This window comes from Synchiropus splendidus, chromosome 1, assembly GCF_027744825.2.
Source record: "Synchiropus splendidus isolate RoL2022-P1 chromosome 1, RoL_Sspl_1.0, whole genome shotgun sequence".
In the NCBI taxonomy this organism is placed as follows: domain Eukaryota; kingdom Metazoa; phylum Chordata; class Actinopteri; order Syngnathiformes; family Callionymidae; genus Synchiropus; species Synchiropus splendidus.
Genome location: NC_071334.1, coordinates 1,459,342 through 1,479,627, shown reverse-complemented (window position 1 = coordinate 1,479,627; position 20,286 = coordinate 1,459,342). Strand labels below are relative to the sequence as shown.

The 20,286-nt window shown below is 53.9% G+C and overlaps 2 protein-coding genes across 5 annotated transcripts in view; one reads left to right on the top strand and one right to left on the bottom strand.

Moving 5' to 3' along the window:
* kifap3a (kinesin-associated protein 3a) overlaps nucleotides 1–10,187 on the top strand; it is a 26,953-nt gene extending 16,766 nt beyond the window's left edge. Inside the window, exons 12-20 of one of the 2 annotated variants that reach the window (XM_053854519.1) lie at nucleotides 491–599; nucleotides 1,013–1,125; nucleotides 1,571–1,736; nucleotides 1,813–1,938; nucleotides 1,997–2,095; nucleotides 2,415–2,500; nucleotides 4,972–5,161; nucleotides 5,232–5,312; nucleotides 7,839–10,187. In XM_053854519.1, coding sequence (XP_053710494.1) covers nucleotides 491–599; nucleotides 1,013–1,125; nucleotides 1,571–1,736; nucleotides 1,813–1,938; nucleotides 1,997–2,095; nucleotides 2,415–2,500; nucleotides 4,972–5,161; nucleotides 5,232–5,312; nucleotides 7,839–8,155 — 1,287 coding nt within the window. In that variant the 3' untranslated portion in view covers nucleotides 8,156–10,187. Of the gene's footprint in view, nucleotides 1–490; nucleotides 600–1,012; nucleotides 1,126–1,570; nucleotides 1,737–1,812; nucleotides 1,939–1,996; nucleotides 2,096–2,414; nucleotides 2,501–4,971; nucleotides 5,162–5,231; nucleotides 5,317–7,838 lie in introns of both variants that reach the window. The other variant, XM_053854529.1, reaches the window with a different exon arrangement.
* On the bottom strand, nucleotides 8,375–20,286 carry niban1a (niban apoptosis regulator 1a). Of its 3 annotated transcripts, none has more exons than XM_053854542.1 (14): nucleotides 20,157–20,267; nucleotides 14,381–14,506; nucleotides 14,190–14,318; nucleotides 14,003–14,117; nucleotides 13,590–13,754; nucleotides 12,284–12,399; nucleotides 11,866–11,970; nucleotides 11,625–11,787; nucleotides 11,020–11,207; nucleotides 10,814–10,960; nucleotides 10,632–10,742; nucleotides 10,456–10,563; nucleotides 10,278–10,389; nucleotides 8,375–10,195 (listed from the first exon to the last, which is right to left on the bottom strand). In XM_053854542.1, the coding sequence occupies exons 1-14, from the start codon at nucleotides 20,262–20,264 to the stop codon at nucleotides 9,483–9,485; spliced, it is 2,406 nt and encodes an 801-aa protein (XP_053710517.1). In that variant the 5' UTR covers nucleotides 20,265–20,267; the 3' UTR covers nucleotides 8,375–9,482. The 3 variants fall into 3 exon arrangements, with proteins under 3 accessions (XP_053710517.1, XP_053710526.1, XP_053710534.1); XM_053854559.1 differs by having other exon boundaries at nucleotides 8,376–10,195; nucleotides 14,381–14,511; nucleotides 20,157–20,286; XM_053854551.1 differs by lacking the exon at nucleotides 20,157–20,267 and having other exon boundaries at nucleotides 14,381–15,431.

Genomic DNA, 20,286 nt, shown 5'->3' with positions numbered 1-20,286 from the left:
ATGGTGTTGTTGATGGTCACTCAGGTTGGTTCGGTCACTGAAGGGTGGAAGACTTTACAGCCCATCGGCCAACACGGTTCTTGCTCGAAGGAGGTCCATTTTTGCTGTTTGCTGTTTGCTGTTTTTTTTATTTATTTTTTTTTATGTCAGTTGACTGGTTCCAGTCTTCACAATTTCCTCTCAAGAATAAATGTTCAACAGGTTGTTTTGTAGCAAGAGGAGATGATAGATGTCAGAAAGGTTCTGAAAATGTCCAAAAACAGCAGAGACTTGGCTGAACGATGGGAACCTTGATGCGGGATCATGCGTCCATGAGTTCTGTTAGGCCCATCTGACGTTTTGGTCTCTTGTGTGACTCAGTTGGGCGCTTGTGTTAGCGCGATGTATTTGGAGAAAACAAAACCACTGGAGTCTCAGTGAAGTACCAGAGCTTGTAAAAGCTTGACACTGTCTGATGGGAATGTTGAGATGATGCCTCTGGTTCTCACAGCTGATGAGGATGGTGTTTGAGAGTGGCGAGGAGAAGATGGACGTGGAGCTTATCTCGCTGTGCATCAACCTGGCTGCGAACGAGAGCAACGCCCAGGTCATCTGTCAAGGTGAGAGGTTGGACACTTCACCGTCATCGGTCACAAGCCTCACAGATTAGATTAGATCGGTGTGGCAGTTATTACTCTGTTTATTTGACGGTGTTAATGTCAGAGGACTTCGAAAGGCGCTAAAGCAATGTGATCTCAACTGGAGAACAAACTTTTTTGCAGTGAGGAATGTAGGTCCGGTTCTAACTTGGAATCCTCTGATCACTCAGCCGTCACATGGTCCTCCTGCTGATCTGAAACCAAGTTTGAATGAACCTGTGAGATTAGAGATGGTCCTGGTCAATGTCAAATAAACAAATAAGTATCACTGATGTCAGGATGCATTTATATTTATAGTCAACACACCAAAATATGAGCGTTTCACACTTGTTGACCTGAAGTGTGTTTCATGGTACTGTGTCCACCCCTGCCAGGTAACGGCCTGCAGATGCTGATGAAACGCGCCGTGAAGCTGAAGGACGTGCTGGTGATGAAGATGATCAGGAACCTCTCTCAGCACAGTGGAGACACCAAGAGCCTGTTCCTGGTCAGTGTGCGACGTGACCCACCCGCCCTCATGTGAAGGGCCGCAGCAGGCGACCCACTTGTGCTGCCTAAATATGACCTGGGAGAGGGGGGGCGGATCCGACTCGTACCATAGGCTGCTGCCCCTGTGAGGCCAGTGACTCCAGTTTAGAGAGTGACTCGAGTCATGACTCCAGTCCATTGAGTCATATGATGCTGGTAGTTTACAGAGTCACTGAAATCTGGTCATTGTGTGACTGGGTTTGTACAGGAAGTTGAGTTGTGTGTCATTCATTACTAACAAACCCAGTCACTGACCAGGGTGTGATGCATAGAGAGTCCAACACCTGGGGACGACTCTCTGAGAGACGAAGTGGCTCGGACCTGTCATTGGCATGTTGGATGAAGGTTTTCATGTCCCTCGCCACAGTTGTGTGTCAGAGAATCTCACTGAGGTTGTCCCTCAGGACCACGTCGGGGATCTGGCCGCTCAGATCGGCGAGTCCGACCCAGAGGAGTTTGTGATTGAGTGTCTTGGCACGCTGGCGAACCTCACCTTCCCCAACCTGGACTGGGAGCTGGTGCTGAAGGAGTACAAGCTGGTGCCCTACCTGAAGGAGCGGCTCAAGCCAGGTGTGCACTTGTTATCGTGTGGCTGCATGTCTTCACAGTGGTCTCCTTCCCACCATTCTCTGCTTCTGTGTCGCAGGTTCTGCTGAAGACGATCTGGTTCTGGAGGTGGTGATCATGATCGGCACCGTGTCCTTGGACGACTCGTGCGCGGCCTTGTTGGCCAAGTCCGGCATCATCCCTGCTCTTATCGAGCTGCTCAATGGTGAGGCGCTTCTGGCCATTTTATCACACACAACCTGATGCTGATGTTCCTTCTCCAGCCCGGCAGGAGGACGACGAGTTCGTATGTCAGATCGTCTACGTTTTCTACCAGATGGTTTTTCACGAAGCCACCAGAGATGTCATCATCAAAGACACGCGTATCCTTTCTTCTGTCCCAGCTCCAGGGCCTTGTTGTGAGGCTGGTGTAGAACATGCATGAGGGCAGTGAGGCAGAGATGAGGTGTGCTGCAGGTGAGAGGAGGGTGACGTCAGCAGGACTTGGACTGGGTTCAAGGGTTTTTGCTTTCTCAGGTGTCAGAGAGGAAGACACTGAAGATCAGAATGAGTATTGAATGGGACAGCTCAGGTCAGGAGACAAAGTTTGGCAGGCCAGGTGGTTCAGTCCCTATCACCCCGGGGAGCCAGGAGGTCAGATCCTGCTCGAGTCACGCCCTTTTCCTTGAGTCACAGCTGCAGAGGCTCCTGCTTACCTCATCGACCTGATGCACGACAGCAATGCAGCCATCCGCAGAGTCTGTGACAACACGCTGGACATCATCGCGGTGAGTACCGAGACAAAGGCTCTAAAACCAGGGTCAAGAGGTCAGCTGTGTGGAGGGAAACTCAGGCTGAGGGGCCGTGTCATGCATACTAGTTGTTTTTTTTCTCAAACTATTCGCTCCTCTTTTCTCTCCTCTTGTACTCTGAAAGTAGCTGCCTCACATTGAACACTCCCGTCACTCTGGACTCGTGCACCCCGCCCCTGCACCCGCCCGTCATAGTTGACGTTAGCGATTAACTCACCGGCAGACTGCTGAATTGCCAGTTTGACTGACAGCCGTGGGGGGCTCCTGCGGCCGCGTGACGGCGGCCAGACCTCAGATCAGTGTAATTAGCTGTAGATTACAGGCAGGCGGCGGCTCTGGCCCGAGGAAGTGTTTCATTGAAATTATCAGTGAAGGCTATTAAACCCTGGACCACATGAAAGCTGGAGCCTGCTCTGGAGTGTGTCAGCAGCCGGACAGCCGAGGCCGGAGAGAAAGCAGAGAAGGAACACGCGCGCAGAATAATCGCTCTTCTGCGAGTCCGTTTGGCACTGCGACTCCAGCGCCTTTGATCCCTGTTGATGTGCAGACACGCGCAAATCTGTGTGGCTTCTCCGCACCATGTTTTCCACCCCACTGGCACTCGGAATGAGACTTGTTTTGGGTCTGTCGCTCCAGCATTCAGCGTTTTTTTTTCTTGTCTTTTTTAAAATCGCATCACATGCTGATCTGTTTCCTGGCTGTCTGTGGGAAAAGTGTGGGGTATGGTATGACGCAGGACTCGTGGGGTATGAAGCAGGACTTGTTTGGTATGACGCAGGACTCGTGGGGTATGAAGCAGGACTTGTTTGGTATGAAGCAGGACTCGTGTGGTATGAAGCAGGACTCGTGGGGTATGAAGCAGGACTTGTGTGGTATGAAGCAGGACTTGTGTGGTATGACGCAGGACTCGTGGGGTATGAAGCAGGACTTGTGTGGTATGAAGCAGGACTCATGGGGTATGAAGCAGGACTTGTGTGGTATGAAGCAGGACTCATGTGGTATGAAGCAGGACTTGTGTGGTATGACGCAGGACTCGTGTGGTATGAAGCAGGACTCGTGGGGTATGACGCAGGACTCGTGTGGTATGAAGCAGGACTCGTGGGATATGACGCAGGACTCGTGGGGTATGAAGCAGGACTCGTGGGATATGACGCAGGACTCGTGGGGTATGACGCAGGACTCGTGTGGTATGAAGCAGGACTCGTGTGGTATGAAGCAGGACTTGTGGGATATGACGCAGGACTCGTGTGGTATGAAGCAGGACTCGTGGGATATGACGCAGGACTCGTGTGGTATGAAGCAGGACTCGTGTGGTATGAAGCAGGACTTGTGGGATATGACGCAGGACTCGTGTGGTATGAAGCAGGACTCGTGTGGTATGAAGCAGGACTCGTTTGGTATGAAGCAGGACTCGTGTGGTATGAAGCAGGACTCGTGGGATATGGCGCAGGACTCGTGTGGTATGAAGCAGGACTCGTGGGATATGGCGCAGGACTCGTGTGGTATGAAGCAGGACTCGTGTGGTATGAAGCAGGACTCGTGGGATATGACGCAGGACTCGTGTGGTATGAAGCAGGACTCGTGTGGTTTGAAGCAGGACTTGTGGGATATGACGCAGGACTCGTGTGGTATGAAGCAGGACTCGTGTGGTATGAAGCAGGACTCGTGGGGTATGAAGCAGGACTCGTGTGGTATGAAGCAGGGCTCGTGGGGTATGAAGCAGGACTCGTGGGGTATGAAGCAGGACTCGTGTGGTATGAAGCAGGACTTGTGGGATATGACGCAGGACTCGTGTGGTATGAAGCAGGACTCGTGGGGTATGAAGCAGGACTCGTGTGGTATGAAGCAGGGCTCGTGGGGTATGAAGCAGGACTCGTGTGGTATGAAGCAGGACTCGTGTGGTATGAAGCAGGGCTCGTGGGGTATGAAGCAGGACTCGTGTGGTATGAAGCAGGACTCGTGTGGTATGAAGCAGGACTCGTGTGGTATGATGGGGGCTATGAAGCTGATCTACGATTCAGGACTTATGTGAGCTCAGAAGGTCAAGTGAGACCAGGAAACACCGTCCAGTTATCATCTACACATAAAGCCAACAGTGTTCCAGATGAGCTTGTTACTGCCCCTGCTGCTTCTGGGTCCAGTACGTCTCCTCCCTCTCACCGTCAACAGACTGGTTTCAGTCGTCAGGTCTCTGCGGCTGCTCTGCTTTGCATCCCAGTGATTAATCTTCCGGCTTCGAGCTTGTCTGTCTGAAAGGACGCCTTCTCCTCGCTGCCCCGCTAAGACAGAAAACAGGCAGCAGCGCTATGGTTTTCCTCAGCTGTAGAGGAGTCTGATGTTTGCTTTGTACCTGGTCTCACGCACGGTCTTGAGCCATGCTGAGTCTCAGTGCTGGAACCAGATTAATAATGGGTGTTCATGCCATGGGGCTGTCTTCTGCTCTGCAGGAGTACGACGAGGTTTGGGGCAAGAAGATCCAGAACGAGAAGTTCCGCTGGTACAACAGTCAGTGGCTGGACATGGTGGAGAACCGGCAGATGGACGAGGCCGGCGAGCACTTCCTGTCCGGGCCGGACGGAGAAGCCTTCTGCGGGAACGGATCCATCTTGGATGGAACCGAGCTCTTCTACGCTGCAGGTCTGTACGAGCAGGAGCAAGCACTGACCGCAGGTCCAAGTCACCCACTGCCTTTTCTTCTGTCCACCAGATGGCGTCCTATCAGGAGACTGCAGCCCAGACTTGTACAGCAACTTCCAGGCTGGAGAACTGGCCAGGAACGGATTCCCAGGCAGGTACTGAGCGCTGCACTTATGAGTCATGTGATCAAAGCCAAATCCTGACAGTCATAAACATGTCGTCTTCCCTCTGAACCACAACCCGTCATGGCTGTTGGGGTCGCTGCATACAGCAGTGCATGTGGGAGGATGAAGGACAGGATATTCTGGTGCACTCCATAGATTTTCACGACATTTTTACCTCCACATTTGTGTTGTTGTGACGTCGCTGCTTCATGCACTGACGCGGCACTCAGGAAAAGTATGGGGCGATTGTGACTGCGGTTGTTGCTGCACGTTCCCAGAGGTGGGTGGAGCTCCGCCCACCTTCCCCGCACCTCTGCCTGAGTCAACATCCTGCGCTCCCAGAGGGCGCCACTTCACTCTTTGAGAAGGAACACTCGCCAACGTGTTTCTCGTCTTCCTCACCGGCGACCGTTCTCCAGCCGTACTGTCCCTTGACGCCGCCGTAGGCGAAACACGAAACTGAAGCCCAGGGATTAGAAAGCAATCCGCTGATCAACAACACAACTGTTTCTCGTCTCCAGGCCGAGTGCTGTGCGGCTAATCCGACACGCCGCGGCGGTGACGGATAGCAGAGGAAATGGAGAGTTTTCTTTGGTTATTTATGATCGAAACTCCATCGACACATGCTCCACTGGCTGCCGTCCGTGATCGAGGGCGCCCCCTACAGCTGTTGTTAGACTGTAATGTATCTTGTTTTGTTTTTAATCTCTTCATCTCAAGGGTTCATCTCACAATTTACAATATTTCACATCAAAAGTCATTTAAACCTTTTGTTTTGATAGCAAACGAAGTCTGACGGGACATTCGTGAACACACACCCCCGAGCAAGACACACACCTGACGCATCGCAGCAAACAGCCCCAGAGGAGCCATGGAAAGCAAACAGGAAGTGCAACACGCAGCCACATCTGCTCAAAGAAAAAACAAATATTGCATCAGGAATAACCAGAACTGAAGCTCCAGGTCCAGCTCAGCGCGGCCCTGTGCCCAGCGCCGTCTCCACCAGCTCAGATCTGTCGGCCTCATTCGGCTGGCCACTCACAGGCCTTCTTTCCTGGCCAGCGACATCTCTCTCACAGGAAGTTTGGGCCCTGACGCCCCCTGCAGGAAAGGTAGTGCAGCTGTCCTCGGGTTATGGTAGGCTTGAGCCCTGTCTGGGTCCAGATCTGCCGTGTACCGGTAACCTGAGCAGAGGCGGCGGATCTGAGATGAGCAGGGAGGATTCCCCTTCCTGTCTGCCCGCGAGGAATGAAGTCTGAGCACGGAGCCTGTCCACCTGCCGCCTCGCCTCTTGCTGTAAATACTCCAGCAGGGGAGCTGAAGCAACGTCCGAGATGCAGGGAGTCACAGTCACCAGGGTCAACGTGTGTCGCTCCAGAGTCGTGACGGAAGATCGATAACTGGAGGTCGACACGCCATGGTCGCCGTCCTCACCTGCAGGAGATGCTGGTAAAGGAGTCCTCCTCCAGAAGAATGATGTACGGTCGTGACTCGGATGATGCTGACTGTCGTGGAACTCTTCTTGAGCTTCCGAGCTCAGTGCTGACTGACAGTAGTCAGTAGTGCGGCTTCACTCGGGGAGCCAGATAGATGGCGCTGTCTGCTCAAACTCTTGTACCTTACAGCCTGAACACTGGGGTTGTAGATCAACCGTCTGGTCTGGTCTGAAAACACCAGATTTTCAGTCTGATTCTTTTTCTTCGGGAGGAGGCCTGATGAGGGACCTTTGAAAGAGTGGGCCGAAATGTCAGGAGTGAGAGCAAGATGAACCGGAGAGGAAGAAGGTGGCTGGGGCCACAAATGTTGCAGCCACGATGGGAGACAACACACACCATCTGAGTGTAAAAGCGTCACGATGGAAGGAGGTGTTTGGGACGACTGAGAAAAGTGGCAGGAAGGTGACCGGCCTTGAGACTGAAGGCAGAGAAGGGGGCGCCGCCGTCGTGCTCCAGATCTGGTGTTGTGTGCGGAGGGAGCGCTCTGCGGCTGCTGCTGGAAGTGATTTACCCGAAACAGCACGTCATCCTCGGCACCAGCAGGGGCAAAGATAACAGCTCATATTTTAGAGAGAGCGCTGCTGAGGAGGAGGAGGTGATGGGGCGATCCCTCACTGCTCTGCTGGGGCTCTGCCTCGATGGCCTTTGACCCCATCTGCACCGCGTCAACAGCTGACCGCGCTGTGTTCGCTGGGGCTGGAGCGCCACCTGCTGGACAGAACAACTGAAGGCCTCGCATTTGTACAAGCTGCAGGTGTTGAACAGAAACATTTAGTGGGATGATCGTCTTTGGTCTGTCGACTAATATACAAAGTTAGTTTTAGTCCCAATGTCATCAATTGACGGCCCACAAAAACGACATGATGAAAAAGTCAACACATTTGTCCTCCTCCATGTATTTTCTTTTTCTTCGTTCTTCTGGACTGCAGCAGTTTGACACTGTGTGACACTGTGTGGTGTGAAGGTCCTGAGAGCAAGAGTTCCATCTTCTGAGCCGAGACTCCTCTGTCTCTGCAGCACGTTTGGCTTCCGACCCGACGAGCAGTTCTTCATCAACTGCTCTGCACGGTGAGCAGGGAGGCGACGGAGGAGGACAGAGTGCCTCACGGCTTCACAGTGTTGGGACCACTGGGTGTGGAAGCTGGAACTCACTGAAGACCACCACCTTCATGGCTCCACCTCCGAGCTCAGGCCCCAGTCTTTCATCTTCTCCAAATATCTTCGTTTTGACTTTTCATGTTTGTTTTTTTAAAATATGTTGCTTGTTGGAACCCACTTTGTCAGTGTTGCACATGTGTACGTTTATGATTTATGACTTTCCCTCTGGCAGATGAACTTTATTGACAGGTCAACATGCTCCTGTCTCAGACGTCACACTCCCCGACTGAAGTTGCCACGTTCTGTGACGGGACGGTGGCGCTGCTCGCGTCAGATGGGCTGGCAGCGCCTCGGTCCTCCGCCTGACGCTCGGCTCTCCTGCTGTCCCTCACTATATTCATTGTAACTTAACTTAAATGTTCAACTGGTCCAGGTGACTGGGCATGTAAATTGTATTCAAGTCGTTGTGTAGTTTGTTGTCTCCGATCACCTGATGGAGGAGACACCATATAAACCTTGTCCTCAAGCTCTCGTTCAGTGTTTTCCTCCCTAATGTTTTGTTTTCTCTTTGCTTTGATGCAACGCTTTCCTCTGATGTGGTGTGTTGTTTTTGTGACTGTTTTATTGACTTTTTCGGCTTCTGTGCATCACGACTGAGATGAGCCTGGTCAGTCGTCTTTTTTGTCCCATCATGTTGAGCACTTCTGACCCTCGAGAGGTAAATGTTCTTCTGGATTGAGGCTCTTTCTGGAGGTCCGCAGCCTCTGATGTGAGCTGGACCTTTGAGTCTCACAGCATGAAGAGCCAGCTGTCGTTGAGAAAACCTTTATTCACCCCTAAACACCCCAGCATGCAGAGTCACACGGATACATTTGCTTGTTTAGTAACTCGACTTCGCTACGTCCGTCTGCAGGTCCCGGCTCTGGCCTCCAGGCGGTGCCGTTGCACGGGAAAGGTGAAGAGAGGAGACGCCGACCCGGTCAGTGACACACAGCAACCTCTAACATAAGTCATCACACACACATCAGCCTGGTGGTTTCAGACGTCGCCGCCCCGTGGTATCGATTATGACTCGCTGGAGGAAGTCACACGTCAGTTGAGATGCCAGACTCGAACGAGCAGGAGTTGGTGCGGAGTCTGGCCTCTGGACACCACAGTGATCCAGCTGAGTAGAGGAACACATTGGTTGTGCATAGTTTCACAGGTGGCTGTGATGCGCAGCGCGGCCCCGTCATCCATGTCCCGTCTCTCTCTCCGTCGATGGTGCTGGGTTTCTTTAGCGTCTCCACGTGACTCTAGCGAGCCTAAAGCTAACGTGTGTGCTCACAGTGGCATGGAACTAACCAAGCGTCCCTTCATACCTTCCAGTGGATTCATGAGCCTTGTTTCTAGAATGTAGCCATTAGTGCTAGGAAGCTACATGCTTTCAGTTGCTACAGGATCGACCAAGCTTCTTTGTCATGTGGGTGGAGACATGGTGGGCGTGGGAACAGGGTGATGCTGACTTGTTTACTGGCTGCAGAGAGGCTGCAGACTCTGACGCGGGAATGTGTTTGGAAAACTTCACTCCTCCTCCTTTGGCACCCCGCTGGGGTAGCGCTGCACCAGCTCCTCCACCTCGATCACCTCCACCACCAGCTCCCGGATCTCCTTGACGGAGTCCACAGGCGGAGCCGCCTCCTCCCCCGCTGCAGGGGCTGAGCCAGCTCCTGCGCCCTCTTCCAAGAGGTCGTCCTCCAGAGAGCCCAGATCAGAAGGCGGAGACTCACTTCCGAGGGACACGTCCAGAGAGTTGGGGTCGGAGGCAGCGGGCGCCTCAGGGTCTTCACCAATAGAGGGAGCCAAGAGCTCTGTGCTCGCACGCTTGTCTTCTACAGGTTCTGGGCTGGGTTCTTCACAGATGACAGGCACCTCCTCCAGAGCTGGAACGACAGCGTCTGCTGGATCGTCTGCCATGTTCATCTCCACGGTAACGGTTACAGTCTCTTGTGTCCTCTGGACCTTCTCAGCTGGTTCTGCTGCTGCACCGGTCACCACGTCCTGAGCGGGTTCCACGAGAGGCACCTGTTCCGGGGGCGGGGCCACCACATCATCTGGGATTTCCACCGGCAGCACACTGTCAGCGAAGGCTGAAGGCGGGGCCACAGGCGTGTCAGCCGCGGGGGCTGGGCTCCCAGGCGCCGAGGCACTGAGACTGGAGCGGCTGGACTGACTCAGCAGGTCGCGACTGTCTGTGTACAGATTGTACTTCTTGGTGCTGGCTGCCTCCTTCACCGCTGCAGAGACACACAGCACCCCATGCTCAGTGTGTGTGTGTGTGTGTGTGTGTGTGTGTGAGAGAGAGACAGGCAGGCTGACCTGTGGTGACCTCCTGCTCCAGTGTGTACAGCAGCATGTCCTCGAAGACGTTCTCCACCAGCACCAGGTCGCTGTAGTCCGAGTCCACCAGCTTCTGCAGCTCCTGCAGCTTCTGCAGCAGACGGAGGTCCAGGTCAGACGCGTGTGACCCAGGTGACCCGGGTGTGTGAAGGCTCACCGGCCTGCAGGTGGCGTCCAAGTGCTTCTTAATGAATGGCAGCGTGATGGAAACCAGAGCCTCCTGGAAGTTCCTCTTCCTCACCGAGCTGCTGTCGTAGTCGTATTGCTGCAGGGACAGTAGGAGGCGCTGAACTCCACTGGTGCGTGAGTCAGTTGAGGACGTGACCTTCTGACCTTCAGCACCCGCAGCTTGGCCTTGTCAATGACGGGGCTGACGTTGTCGGGGTTGTCCTGGACAGCCTTGACCAGCATCTGCTCGAAGGTGAAGGCGGCGTTCTCCATCAGCTGAGTGGAGGCAGAGGTGAGAGGTCAGCGCGGGGGGGAGGAGGCAGGGTCACGTGACCGGGAGGGCTCACCTGCTGCAGGTCGATCTGGGCGCCGTGGATCACGCCGCTGACGTTGCAGAAGTCGAAGCGTCCCTTCAGCTGCTGCAGCTTCTCCTGCAGCGAGCCGATCTTCTGGTAGCAGCCCAGCAGGTTCGGTCTGGCCATGCGGGCCAGAGCCTGGAAGAGAGCCGGGTCAGACCCGCCAGATTTGGGGGCGCCCCAAATCCCACACCTACCTTCTTCACTTGCTCGTTGTCGCCGCCTTGCTGGACGTCCCGACAGATGGCGTCCATCAGCTCCTCGCTCAGCCGCCGACCGTCCTGGAAGCCCGAGCTGATGGGCTCCATCAGCTCCTCCAGCACCGAGCCCAGGTATGGCTGCACGCTCTCTGAGCAGAACCGCTCCGCCGCCTCAGCCGCCGCCGCTGCAGACAAGAGTCCCGCCGTCAATAGGCCACTCCCCCGAGTGAGTCCCGGCGTCAGAAGGCCGGTCAACTTGACTTGAGTCTAGAAGCTGAGTGACTCGGTGTCGTTATATATAATGGGTCAATTTCAGTTGCGTGACAAGAAGTTAGGCGAACTGACTTGACGTTGTGTGAGAGGATGTGTGACTTGAAGTTGTATGACTGAATGTCACGTGACTCCACACCAGGGGTCGAGTCAGCAGCCCGGAATTTTGACTGATCACGTGAGGGGCGCCATGTTTCCGGTTGCTTCTTCATATCAGTTGAGAGTCCATGAACTTCTCCTGACCGGTTCTGGATGACATGTTTGTTATGGAGTGCTCTCCACTCCATTCACCTGCAGATGTTTCCCCTGCCAGTCCAGGTTGAGGAACTCACCCCGGACTTTCTCCTCCAGCTGCCGTCTGCACTGGAGGATCTGGTCCATGTCGGAGTGGATCAGCACCTCCTGCTGGCGGGACGAGGAGCGACACTCCTCCTTCAGCGCCGACAGGCCCTCCAACAGATGCTCCTGGATCAGGATGTAGGCTGCCTCCACCGTCTGAGGAGGAGGAGAACTGAGAGGTGATGAAGGTGCCGAGCCAGGGGCCCGCAGGAGGAGCAGGAGCCCTGAACCCACCGCAAACCAAACCCGCTTCTTCTCCGTCTTCTTGGCCTTCAGCCGAGGCAGCATGTCCTTCTGCAGCGTGGGCAGCAGCTGCTCCATCACCAGGTTGGCCAGGACCTGGAGACACGTCGGGAGACGGAGCTTTTATCAGATCGATAGAGAAGCACTCAGGCGTCGCCTCCTCCCGGAATGTTCCGGCCGTTAATGGGTCACATGAGGGTGGACTGAAGTGGAGAGGTTCTGATGGAGGTGAAGGAAACACGGAGCAGAGCGTCTGCTGGGCTCCTCACGCGCTGACCTCACGGGAGACGGTACCGTGGCAACAAGAGTGAGTCTGAGTGAGTCCTCTTCCTCCCGTCAGGAGACTCACCCAGGAACAAGCTGCGCTCCAGAGATGACGAAGAACGATGATGGACTGAAGAAGACCTACCCGCACGTCACTGCCGATCAGCATGTCCCAGGACGGGTACTGGCCTCGGTCCTGCCGGAAGAGCCGCACGGCCCGGAGGAAGGCCTGGACCTCACATGTCTTCTTCTTCAGGAAGTCTGGAGACCACGGTCATCATCGTCACTGTCAGCGTCTTCATCCTCATCAGCATCTTCATGATCTTCATCCTCCTCATCATCCTCATCACCACCTTCATCCTCATCCTCACCATCTTCATCCTCATCACATCATCATCCTCATCCTCATCTTTATCCTCATTACCACCGTCTTCATCATCACACCTTCATCCTCGTCATCTTCATCAGCATCTTCATCTTCATCCTCATCAGCGTCTTCATCATCTTCATCCTCCTCATCATCCTCATCACCACCTTCATCCTCATCACCCATCACCATTATCATCTTCATCCTCATCACCATCATCATCATCATCCTCATCATGACCATCTTCATCCTCATCTTCATCCTGATCACCATCATCATCCTCATCTTTATCCTCATTATCATCATCATCACCACCTTCATCCTCATCATCATCATCATCATCATCACCAACTTCATCCTCATCATCATCTTCATCCTCTTCACCATCATCATCCTCATCATCACCATTTTCATCCTCATCAGCATCTTCATCCTCATCATCATCCTCATCATCACCATCTTCATCCTCATCACCATCATCATCCTCATCTTTATCCTCATTACCACCGTCTTCAACATCACCACCTTCATCCTCATCACCATCATCCTCATCACATCTTCATCCTCATCATCATCACCACCTTCATCCTCATCTTCATCCTCATCATCATCATCACCATCTTCATCCTCATCATCATCTTCATCTTCATCCTCATCATCATCCTCATCATCACCATCATCATCCTCATCTTTATCCTCATTACCACCGTCTTCATCATCACACCTTCATCCTCATCACCATCATCCTCATCCTCATCACCATCATCCTCATCCTCATCCTCATCTTCATCCTCATCATCATCATCACCAACTTTATCCTCATCATCATCCTCATCACCATCATCATCATCATCATCTTCATCACCAATTTCATCCTCATCACTGTCTTCATCCTCATCCTCATCCTCATCATCCTCCTCATCTTCGTCCTTGTGCTCCAAGGTAACCAACTGCTCCTGGGGTTGGTGTGGCGGGTCTGTCGCCACGGCAACAGCAGATGCTAAACTCTGGACTCTGTGCTGCCACCAGGTCTGATCCTCACGTCTCACCAGCCCATGACACGAGTGCTGCCTGTGGGACCCACCTTGGTTCTGGTGGCGGATGCAGTCGGACAGGATGGCCAGGAAGGTCTCCTGCTTGAGCTGCTGACGGAAGCAGAAGTAGGAGTCTCGTCTGTAGGGCAGGCGCAGGTAGACGGGGAACTGGCCCGGCATCCCAGACAGGGGCGGAGCAAAGTCCTCCTTCAGGCCTGCAACACAGAGGCGCACGTGACTTGTGTTGACGGTGGACACGGGTCCGGGGTTTGGAGTCAACACGGGCTCTGGTTTCAGGGGTGGAGTCAGCTGACGTCCTTGCTGACCTTCAGCCTTCACCCGCAGAAGCAGAACCTTCTGCAGATCAAGTGTGTGGCGCCCGAGAGTCTGAGTCAGAACCTGAGCCAGCGAGTCCCAGCTGAAGAGATGGTCTGGTCTGGAGTCCTGCTCCTGGTCTACTCACCGGAGTCGTCGGGGAAGCACTTGTCCACCATCTCCATGTACTTCTCCTCCGTGGTCAGCACGGCGCCCCCTGTGGGCAGCAGCTTGTGCAGCGCTGGGAGCCCTTTGACGAAAGTCTGCCGAGACAAAGGCGAGTGTGCGTCAGCGTGGTGGGCGCCGAGGCGGCGGCGGCGGCGGCGGCGGCTGACCTCCAGGCTCTCGTGACACTCCAGGCAGTAGTTGGCACGCACCACCACGTAACGCTCCCGCCACTTCCTGCTGTCGTCGAAGTACAGCACGCCCTCCTCGTACAGGACCTCCCCAGCCTCCGGCGCCTCCTGGTGGGACAGCAGAGGCCGGTGGGTGGCGCCAGGAGGGAGGCACGGCGGAGGACTTCTACCTTCTGCTGGAGCAGCTGCCTGGTCTTCTGCTGCTGCTGCTGCAGCTCATCCTCCCTCTCAGCAAAGCGGCAGGCCGAGAACTGCTTCCTGTAGTAGGGAGCGAAGGCCTTCAGCTCCGCCTCCGCCTGACCTGCAGCAACGCCACAGACTTCAGAGACGCCACCCGCGGTCCTGTGAGCCAGAGCGTGGACACGTGGTGCCAAGGGCCACATGTGGCGGGAAGCTGAAAGATCATCCAGGAGAGACTCGGAGGAGAGCCGAGGTCTGTCTTGGCCCTCACCTGGTTCTGGTCTAATCTCGGCCCTGGCAGCACTGACAGGATCAAGGCGCTCGTAACAAGACACTCGATCATTCTGTGACTCGCTCGGTCGCCACGCCAACAGAGGCAGCTGAGGAACCAGACCAGTGTGAGGTGTCGCGGCCTGGTCTCTAACTCGCACGCACACAGGTAACACACACACTCACTCACTCACTCACAGACCAACAACCATGGCCCAGTCATGTGACCGCCCCATGCAAAGTGCTTCCACTGAGGTGGTGTGACATCATCGGCGCCAGTCTGGCTCCAGTCAAGTCCGCGTCCCAGCTAGCAGGGAGCTGCTTTCTCCACAACCTGAAACCTCTTCTCCTGCTCCTGGGACCTCGACCAGGTCAGATCCTTCCAGTCAGTCGAGTCAAACCTTGAGTCAGACCCTCACACAGATCACCCTCGGTTCCTCTTCATCACCATCATCTTCACCCCCACACCCCGAGGGACCCCAGGAACCAGGCCCGGTCGAACATCAGCAGAGCTCCCCTGGACCCGGGCCACGACCCCAACCCAACCAGAGAGGTCACATGACCAACCCCCAATTCTCTTCCATCACTCAAGCATCTACAATCTCTTCCTGTCTGTCTTCCTTCTGTCTCTCTCTCTCTCTCAGCTGTCTGTCTGTCTTCCTTCTGTCTCTCTCTCTCTCTCAGCTGTCTGTCTGTCTTCCTTCTGTCTCTCTCTCTCTCTCTCAGCTGTCTGTCTGTCTTCCTTCTGTCTCTCTCTCTCTCAGCCGTCTATCTGTCTGTCTTCCTTCTGTCTCTCTCTCTCTCAGCTGTCTATCTGTCTGTCTTCCTTCTGTCTCTCTCTCTCTCAGCTGTCTATCTGTCTGTCTTCCTTCTGTCTCTCTCTCTCAGCTGTCTGTCTGTCTTCCTTCTGTCTCTCTCTCTCTCTCAGCTGTCTGTCTGTCTTCCTTCTGTCTCTCTCTCTCTCTCAGCTGTCTGTCTGTCTTCCTTCTGTCTCTCTCTCTCAGCTGTCTATCTGTCTGTCTTCCTTCTGTCTCTCTCAGCTGTCTATCTGTCTGTCTTCCTTCTGTCTCTCTCAGCTGTCTATCTGTCTGTCTTCCTTCTGTCTCTCTCTCTCAGCTGTCTGTCTGTCTTCCTTCTGTCTCTCTCTCTCTCAGCTGTCTGTCTGTCTTCCTTCTGTCTCTCTCTCTCTCTCAGCTCTCTGTCTGTCTTCCTTCTGTCTCTCTCTCTCTCAGCTGTCTATCTGTCTGTCTTCCTTCTGTCTCTCTCTCTCTCAGCTGTCTATCTGTCTGTCTTCCTTCTGTCTCTCTCTCTCTCTCAGCTGTCTATCTGTCTGTCTTCCCTCTGTCTCTCTCTCTCAGCTGTCTGTCTGTCTTCCTTCTGTCTCTCTCTCTCTGCTGTCTGTCTGTCTTCCTTCTGTCTCTCTCTCTCTCAGCTGTCTATCTGTCTGTCTTCCCTCTGTCTCTCTCTCTCTCTCAGCTGTCTATCTGTCTTTCTTCCTTCTGTCTCTCTCTCTCTCAGCTGTCTATCTGTCTGTCTTCCTTCTGTCTCTCTCTCTCTCAGCTGTCTATCTGTCTGTCTTCCCTCTGTCTCTCTCTCTCAGCTGTCTGTCTGTCTTCCTTCTGTCTCTCTCTCTCTGCTGTCTGTCTGTCTTCCTTCTGTCTCTCTCTCCCTCAGCTGTCTGTCTGTCTTCCTTCTGTCTCTCTCTCTCTGCTGTCTGTCTGTCTTCCTTCTGTCTCTCTCTCTCTCAGCTGTTTGTCTGTCTTCCTTCTGTCTCTCTCTCTCTCAGCTGTCTGTCTGTCTTCCTTCTGTCTCTCTCTCTCTCAGCTGTCTGTCTGTCTTCCTTCTGTCTCTCTCTCTCTCTCAGCTGTCTGTCTGTCTTCCTTCTCTCTCTCTCAGCTGTCTGTCTGTCTTCCTTCTGTGTCTCTCTCTCTCTCAGCTGGCTGTCTGTCTTCCTTCTGTCTCTCTCTCTCTCTCAGCTGTCTGTCTGTCTTCCTTCTGTCTCTCTCTCTCTCTCTCAGCTGTCTGTCTGTCTTCCTTCTGTCTCTCTCTCTCTCAGCCGTCTATCTGTCTGTCTTCCCTCTGTCTCTCTCTCTCTCTCTCAGCTGTCTATCTGTCTTTCTTCCTTCTGTCTCTCTCTCTCTCAGCTGTCTATCTGTCTGTCTTCCTTCTGTCTCTCTCTCTCTCTCTCTCTGCTGTCTGTCTGTCTTCCTTCTGTCTCTCTCTCTCTCAGCTGTCTATCTGTCTGTCTTCCTTCTGTCTCTCTCTCTCTCTCAGCTGTCTGTCTGTCTTCCTTCTGTCTCTCTCTCTCTCTCAGCTGTCTGTCTGTCTTCCTTCTGTCTCTCTCTCTCAGCTGTCTATCTGTCTGTCTTCCTTCTGTCTCTCTCAGCTGTCTATCTGTCTGTCTTCCTTCTGTCTCTCTCAGCTGTCTATCTGTCTGTCTTCCTTCTGTCTCTCTCTCTCAGCTGTCTGTCTGTCTTCCTTCTGTCTCTCTCTCTCTCAGCTGTCTGTCTGTCTTCCTTCTGTCTCTCTCTCTCTCTCAGCTCTCTGTCTGTCTTCCTTCTGTCTCTCTCTCTCTCAGCTGTCTATCTGTCTGTCTTCCTTCTGTCTCTCTCTCTCTCAGCTGTCTATCTGTCTGTCTTCCTTCTGTCTCTCTCTCTCTCTCAGCTGTCTATCTGTCTGTCTTCCCTCTGTCTCTCTCTCTCAGCTGTCTGTCTGTCTTCCTTCTGTCTCTCTCTCTCTGCTGTCTGTCTGTCTTCCTTCTGTCTCTCTCTCTCTCAGCTGTCTATCTGTCTGTCTTCCCTCTGTCTCTCTCTCTCTCTCAGCTGTCTATCTGTCTTTCTTCCTTCTGTCTCTCTCTCTCTCAGCTGTCTATCTGTCTGTCTTCCTTCTGTCTCTCTCTCTCTCAGCTGTCTATCTGTCTGTCTTCCCTCTGTCTCTCTCTCTCAGCTGTCTGTCTGTCTTCCTTCTGTCTCTCTCTCTCTGCTGTCTGTCTGTCTTCCTTCTGTCTCTCTCTCCCTCAGCTGTCTGTCTGTCTTCCTTCTGTCTCTCTCTCTCTGCTGTCTGTCTGTCTTCCTTCTGTCTCTCTCTCTCTCAGCTGTTTGTCTGTCTTCCTTCTGTCTCTCTCTCTCTCAGCTGTCTGTCTGTCTTCCTTCTGTCTCTCTCTCTCTCAGCTGTCTGTCTGTCTTCCTTCTGTCTCTCTCTCTCTCTCAGCTGTCTGTCTGTCTTCCTTCTCTCTCTCTCAGCTGTCTGTCTGTCTTCCTTCTGTGTCTCTCTCTCTCTCAGCTGGCTGTCTGTCTTCCTTCTGTCTCTCTCTCTCTCTCAGCTGTCTGTCTGTCTTCCTTCTGTCTCTCTCTCTCTCTCTCAGCTGTCTGTCTGTCTTCCTTCTGTCTCTCTCTCTCTCAGCCGTCTATCTGTCTGTCTTCCCTCTGTCTCTCTCTCTCTCTCTCAGCTGTCTATCTGTCTTTCTTCCTTCTGTCTCTCTCTCTCTCAGCTGTCTATCTGTCTGTCTTCCTTCTGTCTCTCTCTCTCTCTCTCTCTGCTGTCTGTCTGTCTTCCTTCTGTCTCTCTCTCTCTCAGCTGTCTATCTGTCTGTCTTCCCTCTGTCTCTCTCTCTCTCTCAGCTGTCTATCTGTCTTTCTTCCTCCTGTCTCTCTCTCTCTCAGCTGTCTATCTGTCTGTCTTCCTTCTGTCTCTCTCTCTCTCTCTCTCTGCTGTCTGTCTGTCTTCCTTCTGTCTCTCTCTCTCTCAGCTGTCTATCTGTCTGTCTTCCCTCTGTCTCTCTCTCTCTCTCAGCTGTCTATCTGTCTTTCTTCCTTCTGTCTCTCTCTCTCTCAGCTGTCTATCTGTCTGTCTTCCTTCTGTCTCTCTCTCTCTCTCAGCTGTCTATCTGTCTGTCTTCCCTCTGTCTCTCTCTCTCAGCTGTCTGTCTGTCTTCCTTCTGTCTCTCTCTCTCTGCTGTCTGTCTGTCTTCCTTCTGTCTCTCTCTCTCTCTCAGCTGTTTGTCTGTCTTCCTTCTGTCTCTCTCTCTCTCAGCTGTCTGTCTGTCTTCCTTCTGTCTCTCTCTCTCTGCTGTCTGTCTGTCTTCCTTCTGTCTCTCTCTCTCTCTCAGCTGTTTGTCTGTCTTCCTTCTGTCTCTCTCTCTCTCAGCTGTCTGTCTGTCTTCCTTCTGTCTCTCTCTCTCTCAGCTGTCTGTCTGTCTGTCTTCCTTCTGTCTCTCTCTCTCTCAGCTGTCTGTCTGTCTTCCTTCTGTCTCTCTCTCTCTGCTGTCTGTCTGTCTTCCTTCTGTCTCTCTCTCTCTCTCAGCTGTTTGTCTGTCTTCCTTCTGTCTCTCTCTCTCTCAGCTGTCTGTCTGTCTTCCTTCTGTCTCTCTCTCTCTCTCAGCTGTCTGTCTGTCTTCCTTCTCTCTCTCTCTCAGCTGTCTGTCTGTCTTCCTTCTCTCTCTCTCAGCTGTCTGTCTGTCTTCCTTCTGTGTCTCTCTCTCTCTCAGCTGGCTGTCTGTCTTCCTTCTGTCTCTCTCTCTCTCTCTCAGCTGTCTGTCTGTCTTCCTTCTGTCTCTCTCTCTCTCTCAGCTGTCTGTCTGTCTTCCTTCTGTGTCTCTCTCTCTCTCAGCTGGCTGTCTGTCTTCCTTCTGTCTCTCTCTCTCTCTCTCAGCTGTCTGTCTGTCTTCCTTCTCTCTCTCTCTCTCTCAGCTGTCTGTCTGTCTTCCTTCTGTCTCTCTCTCTCTCTCTCACCCGTCTGTCTGTCTCCCTCTCCTGCCCCATCAGTGCCCAACTCTCCAAGTTTCCAAGTCTCCAGCCAGGACTGGGGCGGGACGGTGACCGGACACCTGGCCGGGCGTGGCACCTCTCTGGCAGCCGCCTCTGACACGCCCTGCCCTGGTGGGACGCCTCCTTTGTCCGCGGCAGTGCGACACGCCTGCCGTCTCCCTCCTGTCCTCCCAGGACTGGAAGAGCAGGAGCGACTGGATCTGGCTGCAGACCAGGACTCGGACCAAGGGCGTCCACCGCCGGTCACGTGACCACCGGGCTGAGCTGAGGCGGGTCCTCGACGTGACCTGTCGTTTTCGGGTGAAGGACGGCGCTGGCCAGGAGAGGGCGCGCCATGAGGAAAGAGTGGCGTGTCTCCGCCAGAACGGTCTCAAACTCGGACTCTGTTTCCAACAAGTCAGTGTGGCGCGTGCGTCAGAAAGCCAACCCAAACTGGAGCAGGGACTCGAACCTGTCTTTCTCTCGAATTCTCTCTTGTGGCACTGATTGGCCGCCATACTTCAGCAACTTCACCCAAGACTCCCGGGGACCGGTTCTGCGGGTTTTCTCGGCAGCGATGTGCCGCGTCGACCCTCCGAGTCGGAACCGCGAGCCACGACCCAGAGCCGTCTTCGGGTTCCGGTTGTGGCTGCGGCGCAGACGAGCCGTGTTTGGGGCGCAGAGTTGGGCACCAGCAGCGCCACATCAGGAAGTGTCGGAGGGAACTCGCCGCGGACTCGGACTCGCTTACCTCTGATGTAGCTGGACTTGCTTTCGTCCAGGAGACTGGACGCGGAGATGCCCATGCTGCCGCCGCGGGAGGATCCACAGGTAGACTCGACGGCAGGTACGGCCACATCGACCCGCGGCAGCCGGAGGAG

Excerpts from the sequence above, each read along its gene's own strand:
- niban1a (XM_053854542.1), bottom strand. The coding sequence starts at position 20,264 with ATGTGGCCGTACCTGCCGTCGAGTCTACCTGTGGATCCTCCCGCGGCG. Across the intron at positions 13,755-14,002 it reads GTGCTTCCCCGACGACTCCG|GCCTGAAGGAGGACTTTGCT; the intron begins GTGAGTAGACCA and ends TCTGTGTTGCAG. Across the intron at positions 10,961-11,019 it reads ACAACGAGCAAGTGAAGAAG|GCTCTGGCCCGCATGGCCAG; the intron begins GTAGGTGTGGGA and ends GCTCTCTTCCAG.